The 17,392-nt window shown below is 36.7% G+C and overlaps 1 protein-coding gene across 1 annotated transcript in view; it reads right to left on the reverse strand.

The window, feature by feature from the left end:
• The window catches only part of sema5a (sema domain, seven thrombospondin repeats (type 1 and type 1-like), transmembrane domain (TM) and short cytoplasmic domain, (semaphorin) 5A), a 209,275-nt gene that overhangs the window by 53,421 nt on the left and 138,462 nt on the right, over positions 1-17,392 (reverse strand). Inside the window, exon 16 of the mRNA XM_026938143.3 lies at positions 11,747-11,894. Within this exon, the coding sequence (XP_026793944.2) occupies positions 11,747-11,894 (148 nt within the window). The remainder of the gene's footprint in view (positions 1-11,746; positions 11,895-17,392) is intronic.

The following is a 17,392-nucleotide window of genomic DNA, read 5'->3' on the forward strand; positions in this document are numbered from 1 at the left end:
TGGGGCTGTGTAGCCACAGACCTGTCAGAGTGCACATGCTGACCCCCTCCACCACCGAAAGCACCTACAATGGGCACGTGAGCATCAGAACTGGAGTATGGAGCAATGGAAGAAGGTGGTCTGGTCTGATGAATCACGTTTTCTTTTAGATCATATGGACGGCCAGGTGCATGTGTGTCACTTATCTGGGGAAGAGATGGTACCAGGATGCACTATGGGAAGAAGGCAGTCTGGCTGAGGCAGTGTGATGCTCTGGACAATGTTCTGCTGGGAAACCTTGGGTCCTGGCATTCATGGTGATGTTACTTTGACACGTACCACCTACCTAAACATTGTTGTAGACCAAGTACACCCTTTCATGGCAACGGTATTCCCTAATGGCAGTGGCCTTAATTGTTAGGCCTTAATTGTGGCCTTAAAATTGTTCAGGAATGGTTTGAGGAACATGACAAAGAGTTCAAAGTGTTGACTTGACCTCCAAATTCCCCAGATCTCAATCTGAGCATCTGTGGGATGTGCTGGACAAACAAGTCAAAAACATGGAGGCCCCACCTTTAAGACCTTACAGGACTTAAAGGATCTGCTGTTAATGTCTTGGTGCCAGAATACACATCACACCTTCAGAGGTCTTGTGCCTCAAAGGGTCAGAGCTGTTTTTAGGTGGTACAAGGGGGACCTGCACAATATTAGGCAGGTGGTTTTAATGTTATGGCAGATCGGTGTAAATTTACAGGTAATTCACTGTTTTACATTGGTGCTTTATGCTAAATGCAGTTGGTTGTGAAGCACTTTGAGATTTCTTTACACAAAATTAATTGTTATATAAATAATAATAATAATAATAAAATAATAATAATAATTATTATTATTATTATTATTAGTAGTAGCAGTAGTAGTAGTAGTAGTAGTAGTAAATACATTTCTGCCCCCATTCTCTTACAAAACAAGTATACACTGTACATGAAAAAATAGAAAAAATAACAAAGAAAGTCTCAAAGGAAGCACGTAAACCTTCATACTGCAAGGTTACTGTCTGTTATGTGACTGGGGAGAAACAGCTAGTGGTCGGGAATCACCAGGTACTAAATTGGGTGGAAATCTTTACCACGGTGTTTGTTAAACTGGCTCCTTACCCACTTCTCCTTGTGTGCCAGAATTCAGCCTCAGCAACATCTCCTGGGGTTTCCCAGACCACTACACATACTTACTGTCATTGTATTAGGGGCCATTTTAAATTTTGGAATGTGCAAAACTCAACCTCTATAAGTCTTTTTTTTTTTTTTGAAAAACCGGTTCCACCTATTAGACCTGATCATTTTTGATTTATGTTCTCCTCTTAATAAGACAGGTGTGTACATGAGAAACAAGGAAACCAGGAATAACCAGGTGTCATTATCCATGCATTGCTCTAACAGCTCTATTTCAGGATATGCACAGTATATTACACTGCTGCAGAACACTAAATTGGATTTAATTAGGAAATCGCCCCCTCTAATAATCCCCAACTGGGCCAATCATGCACACTACACAGCATGCTTTGAGCTGCTGATCCTCACTGAAATGATTTTGTACCATCTGCGCTGTGTGTGAGGATCATAATGTGAGATATCAGGCGAATCCGATGCACAACAAGGGAATCAAATTCAGTGCTTTGGCCATAATGATACACAATAAGGCAAGATGGCCATACTCTCCAATCCTTCACAATATCTTTCTTACTACGGTCAAAGGAAAATCTATTGCTTTCATTATAGCTTTAATCCTTTACTATATCCTTTATGCTTTCTCTAATCTTTTTTTAAAATACTTTATCACCATAGCTCCAATCCTTGTTAATCCTTTCCTTTTGTAATCCATTCCATGACTATATAGAATATGACAATACAGCCACATTCTCCTGTCCTAATCAATAATAATCCTTGACTTCATTTACTCTTGTATCTGGATTTTAACCTCATACTCGTTGGTGTCTCTAGTTAGCCAGATTTTTGCATGTAATATACAAATTTACTCATATATACTGTATTGAATAATTTTGCTGCATTGACAGTCATGACTTTTTAATTCACCCAAACTCAGAGGACAGTTTCTGGAAGTCAATCTTGAGAAGCAGATGCTCTTAGACTGTTTAATACAGCAGTGAGCCTGTAGCTGCAGCAAACACTACTGACTGCAGTTTATCCAGTGCAGCCATATGTGCAAACTGTGCTAATATGCTATGTGTTTCTTGTGGACACCAACTCTGTATGGCAGACACAAACGCCATGGAGCACGGGCATCATAACATAACGAATGGGACCCTTCACTGTTGTTCACTGTGATTTGGGAAGATGGATGTATTTAAGCTTGTATAACATCTGCAAAAATGGGCCCCAGGCTTCCCAAAGTGGATTGAATGATTTGATTTAAATCTGTTTTAGCTGCACCTTGGGTGCATTTACACATCCCTTTGTTATGCGGATGACGGAAATGAATCCTACGCTATACTTTTCCACTGAAAAAAAGGAAATTGGTTAATTTTTTAAAGTGCTTGCATGAATTTAGCTTGTTTACATGCAGATATATTTTTAGTAACATTTACTTGGTTTTTTAGTTATATTAGCTTAATATTTTCAAGTAGATTTTACTACTTAGACAAGAAATGCTGAAAACAACCACCAGAGAGTCAGTAATATTTTTATGCTATGGTAGAGTCAGTATGTTTTCTGCCTCTGGAGAGTCAGTAAGTTTTCTGCCATGGTAGAGTCAGTAAGTTTTCTGTCATGGAAGAGTCAGTAAGTTTTACACCACTAGAGAGTTGCTGTCTTTTTTTGCAGACATTCCACAACATTAAATGTAACTATAAACAGATAAAAAGTATGATGTGTTGTTCTTTAATAAATAAAAAAATGTCACAGTAGGAATTTGACATGGTATTTGAGGAATAAAACAATTTGGGATGTGCTGTTATAGGAAAATAATCAAGTTTGGTGTAGTAACACTACTATTGATCTTTGAATATTGTCCTATAACAGCATATCATATCATAATTCATCATATCTTTTTTTTTGTATTTCTTGATTAAACTTTCCTTCTTATTTAGTGCCATCCTCTTGTTCTCCCCTTTCTCATTCTCTTCTACCACAAATCCCTCTCTCTGCCCTTATTCTATAAATGTTAAGCCAGGAGAGGATTGTAGCTCAATTGGCTAAAATTGCACTGTGTTATTGTATTGTGCTTTTTGACGAATAATGTAAATCCCAATAGGAAGGATCACCTTCCTTTCCTCCACACACACTCTATTATTTATTTCACTGGGATCCCCCACTAGTACTTTTCCTAACTCACAGAAACGCTCATATGCACACACACAAATCAAAAAGTGCCACGCTGCACCAATAAAATGTAAAGCAGCATAACCCCATCCATTACCTCAGAGTCCTCTGAGTGTATCTGTTATCGCTGCCTCACCCGAGAGACCAGCCAACTCACTGTGAACCCGCGAGACAAATAAGCTCAATTACCAACTCTGGCAAGTGCACACTGTGGCCCACGCAACACGATACACTCCTTCCATGATTGCCATGAAAGCTTACATCACACAGGAACGTGTCTGAATTCCCTGATGTGAAGAATTTTCACTCTTCTCTCAGTTTCAGTTAAGCAGAAATCCACACAAAACAAAACAATGTTCGAAACAGCACATAATTTATAACTATTTGGAATTTCCTTTTGTGCTTTGGCAAAATGAAGCTTAATTCTCAGTGTAAGTGTCCTCTTACTGCACTATTACATCAGTACAAACACTTAATTAACACTTATCCATTGTAATCTAATCCAATCTAGTCTAATTTAATGTAATTGAATGTTATCCAAACTAATATAATACTATATTTGATATACTAATCAAATCTGATCTAATCTAAATGAACCAAATCTAATCCAGTGTAATCTAATCTAATCAAATCCATATTCTAAACTATCTAAACTAATCTAACCCAATCTAATGTAATCTACTCTAGGCAATCAAATCAAATCTAATCTAATCTAAACAAAAGTAATTGAATGTGATCAAAATGAATCTAATCTATACTGATCTAATCTAATGTAAACAAACATAATCTAATCCAATGAAATCTAACCTAATCTATGACAATAAAATCAACTCCACTGTAATCTGTTGAATCTAATCTAATCTATTTGAACGTAATCTGAACTAATCCTATCTAATCTAAACTAATCGAATCTAATCTAGACAAAAATTCAGAGCGTAACTGCAGTGTACTTCAGTAGAAATTGTAGATGTAGCAAAAATTAAGCTTGGTATACAAAGTTTCCTTCAAAGTGCTTCTGTGGCTGTAGGAGCAGAAACCGGTTTATACACTATTTGAAATGTTATATATTGATGATGTAATATCTGTTCATGCTTTTTTAAACGAAATCTTTATTGCTCTAGAAGCGTTTTGCCACTGGAAAGGAGAAATCCTTAGAGTTTATAGTATGAAGATCCTCAGTGAAATGATCAGACAGCCTTCTTTTTTTCCCTGATGTATAGCTGATTGCATCTCTTGCAGGAGAGACAATAAACAACTCCTGCAGTGATGCATGAGAAGCGATGGGTGACAAAAACTGATCTTTTGGTATCTGTGATTTTACTAGCTGTCTAAATAAATCTGTTTGTTGAACATCAACAGTTGCAGGCAGAAGAGAACTTTTCCTGGTGCACTTTTAGCTTGTTAAACAACTGGCTTTTCTTTCTTACAGCTACAGTTCCTGTGTAAAGGTTTAAACAAAATTATTTAAACAAATTTTTCTATACAATTGCTCATATGGAGAAGTTTCTCTGAGGAGATGTTTAGTATTTTTGTCAGTACTTTGTAGTGTTTTGAGGATGGGAGGCTTCGTGGTTTCTTGACAGCAGCATTTTTTGTCTTATTTAAGTATGCGTGGAACCATATCATATCATCTCATCGTTAATTATTTTCCTTTATACAACAATTAGTTCTGGTCCATTAATTTGGTTGGTCAAGCTGCATTTCAAGAGTGCTTATATTTAGTATAGCTGCACTGGGATGTTTGACTGTGTATATCCCTCTACTCGTTTGTGCCACATAAATTTCCACTTCCTAGTTCAAAACGATTTGTACAGTAGTGTTAGCGGCATCATCAGCAGACATGGCAAACGATACTTTTTAATTAAAATTTAATTAAAAGTAAAATAAAAATTTCAGATGATTAAAAAAAAACGAAGAAGGGATGCCAATTTTATCAGCAGCACTTAATGGGAATGTATGACTCAATGTGAGCTACCTGACATGCTATAAAATGTGTGGCTTTATCAGGATCTATTTCCACTAGTGAAGCAGAAATAAAAAGAACACATGGCCATACTGTGTCCGAAATGTTATTTACTAGATAGTACTTTTTTTGTTTATAGAGCTGTTGTATAAAAGCATATCGCACTCGCAATCTTGCGGTTATACTGAATATCTGCATAGCTGTGATTAGCTACGGCACTCGCCCTGTGGGCTCATACCTACACCGAAACACACTGTTGCTCATGCAGTATTGCTTAAATAGCAGCGTACTCTGTCTTGTTTTATTCTTTACTTATTGTTCAAGTCAGGCTTACTTTGGAATATTTGGAAGACTTTTAAGTAATATAAACGGGTCCTGAGGCAACACCAGTTCAGAACCGTTAATGTAACCAAAATCAAATGTCTGATCTCCTTTGACCAGTAACTTGACTGTTTGGTGATACATGAGCATACACCAAAATTCTCTAGTATACCCTGAAACTGACTGAATGAGTCAGAATGAATCAGAATGAATAAACATCATATGACATTGACCAATCAAACTGTTTTCCATCGATTCCTTATTCTCTCTGGCTTGTAATGTCCAATAGTTTCAAAACATTAAAAGTTAAGACACTACGTTATAATAGCTGATTGATTTATTTTCACAGAGAGCGCCTGTGAAATGAAGGATAAGACCTTTCTACCTCCATGCATATGCAATTAGTGCTGGTTAATTAACGCTACACACATTAATTCACAACCAAACAGCAGGATGGCATTTTCCTTATTAAATAAATCTTCCATCAAATCCAGTCAGCTTCCCCGTTCTTCTTAAAACAATCAATATAAAAAACTTCATTCATTCTCAGAAGGAACATCTGGACTACTTTTAAAGACTCCCAGTGGTCATGATTGGGAAAAAAAATGCCTCCCAGAAAGACGTAAGAAGTTACAAACAGATGTTACGCCCTCCCACTGACAATTAATGTCTGACACATCTAATATCTGGAGAGGGCAGCAGGTGGTTATGATAGCATTAATTTCTAACAGCACATGGCTCTCAAGATTACACAGATCACACATATATTTGGCCACACACACCCACCCACCCACACACACACACACACACACACACACACGCTACATGTGATCAGATGGCATCTTGATGCACAGATATCAATTAGCATGTTACTCATATCTGTCTATTATTATCATGAATAAATTTGTCACAGTGATTTAAAGGCAAGGTTGTCATGTACATGTCTGTTATGTGTAATGTTTAAATTTTTGACATCGTAAACATATTTTGATTGCTTTACAGAAATCCAGATGTAGATCAGGCTGCCTACTGAGCAAGCCAGAGGAGACAGTGGCGAGGAAAACCTCCCAGAGATGACCTGAAGAAGAAACCTTGATTCAAAGGAGTGACACCTGATTATAAATCATTGCTCTTCTATAAATGTACACCAAGTCAAAAAGTACTGAGTGGGCTGAAAGAATGTTCAATATGAGCATCATAGACTTTATGATTAAAGCAGCAGTTCTTAGTTCTTAGTTCGTACAAGTCTACCAGGTGAGATTATCCAATGAAAAAAGGGATTACTTTGACTAGTTATCTGTGTTACACCTGTCAGTCTATATAACTTTAGCTGTGGACTGCTGTGGACACTAAAATAGAGTCTTTTTCCTGCTAAACATCAGTTTCAAATGAATCTGCATCTTTCAAATAATACTTGTTGAAGTGTTACTTGTAGGGCATAAGAGGCATTTAATCTCTTCAGATCTTGGCCACTCCTCCATGCATGCTGTGTTCTAGACTTTTTATTTAATTTATTTATTTTACTTTTTTGCCTGGTTTTTGCAGGTCAGCAACCACCTGTTCCTTTTCTCTTGGAAGCTCTTTGGTTTTCCCACAGTGATAAATAGGAAAGGAACATGGCATGTGTGCAAACTAATGGTTAAAAGCAGACAGAACTTAAAACAAGCTTAAAACTTAAAAGTAGAACTCAACACTAATGGCATCGATGGGGATGCCTCCACCGCCAGCAAGTCTAGTCCTTCTGGTTACTCTTAAAACACACCTTCACCATGTTTGGGTCAATGCCAAAATGTAATCAGTTCATTTGGTGGTAGCCAGGATAAGAGCATACAAATCCTACATTTAACCACTTATTTTAGAGATATTGCACTAACAAGAATTTTCAACAGACTGACAGATGGACTGACAGGCAGACTGACAGACTGATGGCAGCAATTTTAGATAGCCATGGACCTTGAGTTCCTGAACATGAGCATGTAAGTAACCTCTCTGTATGACAAACACGAAGGAAGCTATTGAAGAAAAAACTATTTCAGACATTTAACCATGATCAATTCTAAAATCTAATCAGTTCTTCTGCTGGGTACGATGAAAATTCCATATAAATCCTACAAACCTTTGACTGGTCATTCCTGAGATATCACGCTAACAAGAATCCAGGACGGATGGATGCATGGACGGACAACCCGAAATCTTAAAACCTCCAACCCCTACTGGCGGAGGCATAAAAAGGATGACAAGTTGTGTTTATTCTGAATATTGATTAGGGGTGTCAATAATTTTGCCACAGAAATTTTAGAAAAAAATACTATCATTCAAAAAACATTTTTAAATGATTTTCTCAACTGTTTAAGTGGAATATTTGTATAACAATGTGCAATGCTAATTTTATTCAATTTTAAAAATAAAACTATTCTTTTGAAGGGTGCCTCTTAAACTCCACACTTAAAATTAGAATTTTTAAGAAGTATCTAATTTAGTAAAAAGTAAAGTAAATTGTAGCCTTTTTTGTCAATACAGGTGCTGATTGGTTAAAGGTAAGGCAAGGGGTGGAGCTTCAACTCAGCTTCCAAATAACTTCCAGTACAAATCATTAAATGGCATCCACTTGATGGAATAACTACAAATTTGGTGGGAGAAATGACTGGCCCCAGAATAAGTATGACCACTTTTACACTTGCTCTGCTTTTTATATCTGAATACATCAGCAGCTGACCAGAGCACTTCTTCATTCTTGATTCCACAATGTAATTACATATAGATGAGCCAGATAACCCCAACAGAACCCCAACACTTTTCAGTAGAGGAGCGATGAATGTCTCTGAGATATAATGAAATGGGATTGAGCAGCAGAGGACAAACTGTGCAATGTATCGACCTCTCCGCCATGCACTGACCACGTCTATAATTTGTTGCTTGCTGCTTCTGAGTAGCTCTTTAAGATGGAAGTAAATTGAAGTGGGTGGCAGACCAGACGTGGGAAGTAACAAAGTACAATTACTTTACTTTATTGTATTAAAGTCGCTGGAATTTTGTTCGATTCTTTCACCTTACACTTTTGTTTTTTACTCACTACTACAAAAAATCTCCACTTTACACTCTCAACACTACATTTCTCTCAATCACTACATTTCTCTCTAATCATATATTTGATTGTATTGTGACAGCTAACATCACTTGCTGTTAGTTAGTCTAATATTTCCCCATATGTCTCTGGTTCTTTGGTTGCTTGGTGAAAGAGACAATAATTTACCATCATCATGGTGTGATTTGAGGCAGTTTTTGTTTTTGTGAATATTTCTTGTACTTTTACTTTCGTACTTTTCTACTTTAACGTAAGTGAAGAATTTGAAGCTGTACTTCAGCTTTTTTATTTAGATGCAGGGGCAGCTTGTATAAATGGCATAGAGGAGATAAGCCAAGGGGGTCTTTCAATGATAAAAAATCAATATAAGGTTTCATTTTTGGCATCCATATCATCTTATTTGCAGTTAACAATGTTTTAAAGAGTATTATTATGGATTTTTGTGAAACCGAGTGCAACAGTACCTTCCGTGGCGGTAATAAAAACAGTATAGATATGAAGCGAGGCTGTTGGCTAGTAGTAACGTATACACATAGCCAATCTGCAACAGTCTTGTTAGATGGTTACACAGAGTGACACACCCTCTAGTTTGTTCCAATGGGCTAATATCTTTCAGGCTGCTTCAGTGACATTTCTGTATTGCGTCATGAGTAGGCATGTTATGGACTCAGTCACAGGTGTAATGAACGAGTGAAGTGGATTATTTATCTATTATCATTTTTTCGCTATAATATGTTTGGAAGAAAAACTAAAAATTGACAGACTGAGCATATATTGTCTAAGTAAAAGTACACAAAAGGACAGATGACAGAATTGTAAGTTTAGTGGTTTTTTTTGGTTTGAATGTAAGGGTTAAAACTTTTCTGTTTACCATTTTTACCAAGCTTTTAAGAAAAAACACAACATGAGCCCAGTACAGCTTTATGAGCTTGAAACATGAGCTTAAAAATGTTTAAATCACTAAATGTAGCTTCCTATATTAGGTGTATGTGTGCGTGTGTCTGTGTTTGTGTGTGTGTGTGCAATAATTTGCCCCAATTCTTTTTTTTCACATTTACAAACACACGTATCCAGAGATACTTAATTATTATTATTATTATTATTATTATTATTATTATTATTATTATTATTATTATAATCAGTGAGACTTCAGGAAACAATGTCATCTTGTCATCTTTAACTATTCTAAATAGGCTAAAATTAAACCTCCAAACCTCTAGAAAATTAACACCACACACAATATAGCTGTCAGCACCCCTTCTCTGTCTGCTTTATTTCCCAGAACAACTTGTTAAAACAAACCATGGCCTTGTGAATGAGGCTTAGTTGAAATCCACACCAATCAAGTGCCTTTGAAAACACAGTAAAAATCACACAGCGAGTCCACATCTTGGAGACCCAGCCTGAGTGAGATGCTCCCTTCCCATCATCCCTGCTGGCAGGTGACACCCTACCAGCAGAGTAGTCTTCAGACGCCAAAACAACACACAATTGTACATGCCTGAGGGCAAAAACTGGGTGGCTGGCATTTGCAGTGGTCTTCTTGGAATCAATGTCAAAATGGATTGCATTATACTAGTGCAATATGCACCTTCTAATAATAGAAGCGCAATCCCTTAGTTCCTCTACCATAGCAGCGTAGCAGTGACCTACAGAAATATGAGATCTGTGATATCTTTGGGTCTTTTTTTTTAACTAAAAGTGGAACAGTACTGAAAATGCTTTTTTTTTTCGACTTTATGTGTTTGGTTCAGATTCAAATTCAGGTCATTTCTAAGCTGAAAGTAACAAGGTGAAATAAAAGCGTTATAAAATGACTGGTAAGCAACTGAATTAAAAAAAAAAGTTACTGTTCCAGTTTCACCCATCTGTGCACACCATGGATATACAAACACTTACTGGCCAGTTTAATAGGAACACCTGTACCCCTGCCCTTTCATGAAATGTTCCAATCAGCCAATCATGTGGCAGCAGTGCAATACATAAAACCACGCAGATACAGGTCAAGTGCTTCAGTTCACGTCAAACATCAGAATGCAGAAATGGGGGTAGGGAAATATGATAAATAGAATAACTGTGTGATCTGTATGCATTTATGCATTTTGGGTGTATGCCAGATAGTAGAAGCAGTGCCGATATTCAGAATTTAATTAGTTAAGGCGTGGTCTACCTTCAACCAATCTTCCTGTAATAGTGACATTAATAGGTATAGGAACTAAGATACCTTCATGACAGTTCCACTTAATACATTAAAAGTAACATTCTAGTAATCTTGGGAAATGATTACTTCATAAAACCAGATCTCCCCTTTTTTTTCTCTTGCTGCAGTAAACTTCCAGTACCTCATTGGCTATAACCTTGATATCTGTACGCTCAGAGCTCGCTAATAGCATTGAAACAGTAATGGAAAAAATACATGATCCTGATTGGTTAATTGTATTTCTCACCATAGCAGCTGGTAGCCAATTAAACGTGATTAAACAAACTAAGTGATGGGCTCGTTTCACGTCTGAGGCAGTTGAACACGGAATCACAATGATGACTTCTTTTATGAACATAATTTTTATATTATACAATATAAAATTATATGTGATAGACAATTATCTGCGTTTTATGTGTTATGAATAATAACACATGGAGTTTTCACCACAGTATTTTCATTCTAGATACACTGTTTCTAATTATATTTGCATTATGTGAATAGATGACTACTCATTTTACAGCACAGAGATCGAACATTAGTATGGTGGCTTCACATCACTGATGAGAGAATGAATCACCAGCTATCTAAGTCTGTAATATGTATATTTATGGCACACACACTTGTCATGAGGAGGATTCCCGAGCATGGAGAACAATATTTTGCTTTTTCCACATAAATGCTATAGTTTTATTGCTGTAAAATCTACTGTATCCTGACCCTAAAATTAAAAGAGACAGCCTGGCTGAGCAAGACGACTAGTGCCAACTAGTGAACACTTTTAAGAATGTTAAAAAAAAAGAATGTTCTCAAATTAACTATCGCCATTAGCTCAGATTGTGTGTGCCAGGTGAGTAACGTACCATGCTGCATCCAGGACATTCATTTCCATTTTCACAGACCCTGTGACGGGATTGGATGCCACCACCACATGGCACTGTGCAGCGTTCCCATGGTGACCAGGCTGACCAGTAGATATGTGGGGGGCATGGGAGGTGCTCATTACAATACCTGAAAGAAAATTTAAGATTATGAGGGCAATTATGGGGTTATGTTTAGGCTTCATATACTTTGCAGTCTATTGGAAAGAAGATATCAAAAATCAAACACTAATAAATGGATGAAAAAAGTATAAGCTGAGGAAAATCTATAGAATATAGGGTAATATATGGAAAAGCTAAAGATAAGAACTGTATTGCTATTAACCTATTAGATTATACATTTTATATATATATATATATATATATATATATATATATATAACAGGAAAAAACGCTTAACATAGATAAGTTTAAAATAAGGATAATGTAAGGATAAATGGAGGTAAAGGTAAGGAAAAGCACAGCTAAGGATAAACATAATCATTGCTACAGGTAAACTTATTAAAGCAACGTTTGCTAAGAGAAAGCTAAAGATAACCTTAAGTAAGGATATAGTAAAGACAGTATAAGGGTTAGTCTAATGTCTAAACTTATACAAAGATTAACATAAGTTTAGTTAAAGACAATCCTTGCTAAGGGAAAGCTAAGGATAAGACTGATTAAGGACACAAATATACAAGCTAATTATATGCCTAACTAAGAAATAAGAATAGGCCAGTATAAGAATAGGTTGAGATAAAAAATAAGGAAAAGCCAATGAAAAGCAAGTTTAGCAAATGATAAGGACAACCTTTGCTAAGAAATGGTTTAGCTAAGGATAAGCTTAATTTAGTACAATACAACCTACAGAGGAAATATGGATAATCCAAAAATAATCTTTATTAGGGATAAAGCTATTCAGGTAAATATAAGCTGAGTAAGTAATATCTAAGAATAAGCTTAGTGTACACTAAGGCTGAGCTAATCAAAAGCTTAGTAATTAGCAGAGACTGGATGGTGTCTGTATATTGCTTAAAGACCCAAATGTGCATTGATTATCTACGCAGGAAGTGGCAGTTGGATGCTATAAAGCTAGGTCAGTCATTTTTGCCTTTTTTCTTTCTACAGACTGAACAGGAATAAAAACAGTTCGTGAACAGAATCTCTAGGTACAGATCAACATATACATACATACATACACATCTGGATAACAGCTATTAACCATGTGGAAAGCTTTTACTGGTGATTTACAAGTGAGCACTGCTCTTGTAAACCACATCAGACTTAATTGTAAACATTTTCCGTCAGGAAAAACTTTATGGATTTTTAAGTGCTACATAAAGCTAAGAAACTCAGGAACTTGACTGGAACAACATTGAAGTAAATGTATTGTTTACGACTTCTCTCAAAACAATGACTCAGAAAGAGAGTCTGAGGTGATCTGTATGGAGAAAGATTTATAGCATAGCCCAGCCCGTCGTCAATTAACGTATGCAAATCGTTTTTGTCTAAAGTACGTTTGCCCAGTTTAATGGGTTTACTGCTACTCCGAGGAGAAGAAGGAGGAACAAAAAACAGCAATAAGTCAATAAAAAGAGAAAAAAACCAATAATTAACAGCAGATGCAACCAAGAGCTATGGAGAATGGGAATTTTTGCATGAAGTGCCTAAACTGGTTCATTTGTCAAACACATCTCAGGCAGAACAGAAAATCTGCTCTTCCTCAAGGCTCCTAATTTGGTTTTTGGTGGTGGTGCAGTCTGTCTGAAGTGAGATATAAGACTCTGGAGTTTGGTCGAGCTTTTCAAATCAGGTACACACACAAACACAGAGAAGGCACAAACTTAAAAATCACCACTTAGTTACTTGACTTGCGAACACTCTTGAGGACAAGCTTTAAGGATAGGCTGAGTAATGAAAAATGAAAAATTGCCTGGAAAAACAGCCTGTGCCCACTGGAGCCTCAAATTCCTGTTTTTGGCTGACAGGAGCATAACCTGATGTGGTCTTCTGCTGTTGTAACCCATTCGCCACTAGATTCGAAGTGTTGTGCGTTCTGAGATGCTTTTCTGTTCACCGTGGTTGTAAAAAGTGGTCATTTGAGTTACTGTAGACTTCCAATCTGGTCTTTCTCATCTCAACATACTTCCACTTGCAGAACTGCTGCTCACTGGAATGACCAGGGGTACAGGTGGTCCTAGTGTTCCTCAAAGTGGCATGGAAGTGTACATTACAGATGGACAGAGATTCTGTTAAAAATTGCTGAAGTATCCCTTTAAGAGTCTTGCTCAAAGGCCCAACAATTGTCTTCTGGCAGTCATGAGGGTTTAATCGCAATCACAAGCACTGAACCCTGACTGCTGATTTCCCGCTGCTCTCAGTGAAAAAAGAACCAATAGCAAAGGCTTTTTTCAGAAACTAGCCATAGAAAATTTAAGCTGATGCATCAAGCTGAGTTTTTCTCTCTTGCTCTACTGAATAGCATTGCTTTTCTTAACTAGTATTGATTTCAGGATACACTGAGATGAACCTGATTCAAGTGAGAACCATTGGTAGTTTTATTTCTGTCATACACCAGTAGACACAATGAGGATGAAATGTGGCTGGGGTCATGTTCTCGGCTTTGGAAGAACTCCAAACTCTGTCGCCTTTTTCTCTCGTTGTCTCACACACAAAGCACCTGACGCCTAGACAGTGGCAAGACGGTGGTGGAGCTGTGCATGAGGGGTTCTGCCTGACCGAAGAGTGACTGTAGTGCCTTTAAAAATATGCCAAACAGCTGACTGGGAGAGGATTTTGCAGAACAAAAAGAAGGCCTCACTTACTATTAACAAGTGAAACCAAGCCACCTTTCACACACTGCATCAAAAGAGTGTGGGTGAGGAGAGGGGACTCCACATTGAACAAAAACAAGAATACAGCTCGCTTTATCTGAGGTCCAATTCAGGTCCAATACTCCTTCTATGAGCCTAACAAAGCATGTTAGGGCCTATAACACACTCCTTCCATTAGATGAAAATGCTTCACAGATCCTTTCATGCCTATTGTTCACTTCAGTGCTGAGAAGCTGGGTTAAAGTGATTCAGGTAAATAAAAAACTCACAGGGAGCCTTGAAGATTAGCTAGCATGGAGCCAAACTCACAGCCTGTGCTTGCTTCTTTTCACCACTTATTTATACTGAACTTCTTGAAGCAATAAAGGCCCCTGAACCCTGGATATCGAGGTTGTAGAAACCTGAGGAGGAGGTTGTGGAGTAATACATCGCCAAAGAGTTAGTGCCAAGAACGAGCCCTTAAAAAACTATAACTCCTCAGCCTTTGAGGAATCCTAGGCTCCACGTGTTCCCATGGTAACTCAAAGAGAGATGGAGGACCTGTCGAAGTGATTGTCTTCTCGTTAGAGGAGGGAGGCACGTACAATAATGTCATTAATCATTAAAAGAGATATGAAGGCATGTGGGAATGAATGCAAATAATGCAAGTGTGAGGGTTTAATGGTGGTCTTGCAGGCAATTTATAAAAAATTTTAATGAGCAGTTTGTATGGATTTGATATAAAAACTGATATATCAGACTGATATAACCAACCAACCAACCAACCAAATTAATAAATAATTGTACAGGAAGCTAAATTAAGCATTTTTTTTTTATTATTATAGTTAGCAAAGTGTATGTGTCTACAAGCAAGTTTGCTTTCATTTATGCAAATTATTTCCTTGTCATGTTGCATTTATGTGCTGTCTGATCTTTGTCACAATGGTCTTCCTGAGTGGGAGGCTGTTTAATTCAAAGCAATTAACACAATGATTTGAATAAATCAATCAATTTGGTAGCAATCATTCTATAATCTTTAAACAACCTTTTAATCAAAATGCTCTTTTAAATAATAAAGAGAAGGAAGGAATAAATCCCAACCTGGCTTGCTGTTATAGGAAATCAATCAATTTGCTTAAAAACAGTATCTGCCGAAATGTTTTATTCCTGTTGTACCGCAGCAAAATGACAATGATTACATTTCTTATTAATTAAGGAAAGACATGTCATATTTTTAATCTGATTAAAGTTACATTTAATGTTGGATAATGTCCACAAGCCAAGTTAGTTCTTGTTAATTGTCATGAATCCACTAGCATGAATTCCCAGCGAAACATATATATCCTGTGTTAATATTATAACATGTGTCTTTGTTTTCTCTTCCTGGTTCTATTTTCACCCTTTATTTGGCATTGGATGGTTCATTTGTTTTCAGTTTAGGCTTTGTTTAACATGTCTATTTATACCATCTTGTGCCTTTTCAATTCAATTCAATTCAATTTTATATGTATAGCGCTTTTAACAATAGACATTGTCACAAAGCAGATTTACAGAAATATATAAATTCACGATATAAATCTGTTAAATTTATGAATTTATCTCTAATGAGCAAGCCAGAGGTGGAAAAACTCCCCGAGACGACATGAGGAAGAAACTTTGAGAGGAACCAGACTCAAAAGGGAACCCATCCTCATCTGGGTGACACTGGATAGTGCAATTATAAATAATTCCCTTCTATAACTGTATGGTCTTTTCTTTGCAAAGACTCGTTCAGTATATAAATGTGCATTTCTAAGCGTGTTTTCCTGTGTTCTGTGTTTTCCATTTTTGATTCTCGATTGTTTTTTTTGGGTTTTGTAATGTGGATTATTGTTTGCGAATGTTGCCCACCTGTGCTTAGCCCCATGCCTGGAACTACAATGACGATTATTGGTTTGCTCTGCGTTTACTCATGTTACAGTTATCACTATGGAAGTGATTATGGAAGTCATTTAATCACTGGCCTCTTTTTTTCTCTGCCTTGAAGTTAATAAGACAAAAAAGCAGCTTGTCATGTTGCTGAGAAACTGGAAAGCGTGAAGTCTTCTGTCCTGAAGACTCTCTCGTGGCATAAAACTTACTGACTGTTACAAAACCTTGACAGCAGAGACTCATAGACATTAAATAAATGCGTCTTTACAGAAGAATTCACCATAGCAACAATTACACATTTTCTTTGTTACAGTTATATGGATTATGATTATTTTTCATCCATTCATTATTCATGATTATTTTTCATCCATTCATTATTAGCCTTATGTTATCTGCAACATCCACCATAGACGTCTCTGTGAATTAGTTACTATAGAAACTATATTTTATTAAAATGAGTGCGTTAATATAAATCTGAGGTTTGAATTACAGTCAACTTTCAGAGTTACTATAATAATAAGTAAACACCTTTTGACCTATTTGACCCTTTAAGAAGTTAGCAATTAATAAACAATTTGGAAAAGGAAGAATTCTTACACATTTTCAGTATTGATTCCATGATGACAGCAAGTCCCTTCCATAGCTCAAACACTAGATTCGCTTAAAACAGCATGTCTGATCATTGTCCTAGTATTAATCAATAACGCATTGCCTTATATGAGCCATGGCTGAATTGACACTAGACTCCGAAGTAAAGTCTCTCTTCACTTTTCACTTGAAGTGAGACAATGTGTTAAGACATAAGACCTACTGTAGGTGTGTACTCCTATTTGGTTGTCAGTCATGTATCCTATCATAAAGGGTTGTATGGCAAAAACCCCTATAGTGTTGAATTACAGTGTTCTTATAAACCAGATAAACTAGA

This window comes from Pangasianodon hypophthalmus, chromosome 22, assembly GCF_027358585.1.
Source record: "Pangasianodon hypophthalmus isolate fPanHyp1 chromosome 22, fPanHyp1.pri, whole genome shotgun sequence".
Classification (NCBI taxonomy): Eukaryota; Metazoa; Chordata; class Actinopteri; order Siluriformes; family Pangasiidae; genus Pangasianodon; species Pangasianodon hypophthalmus.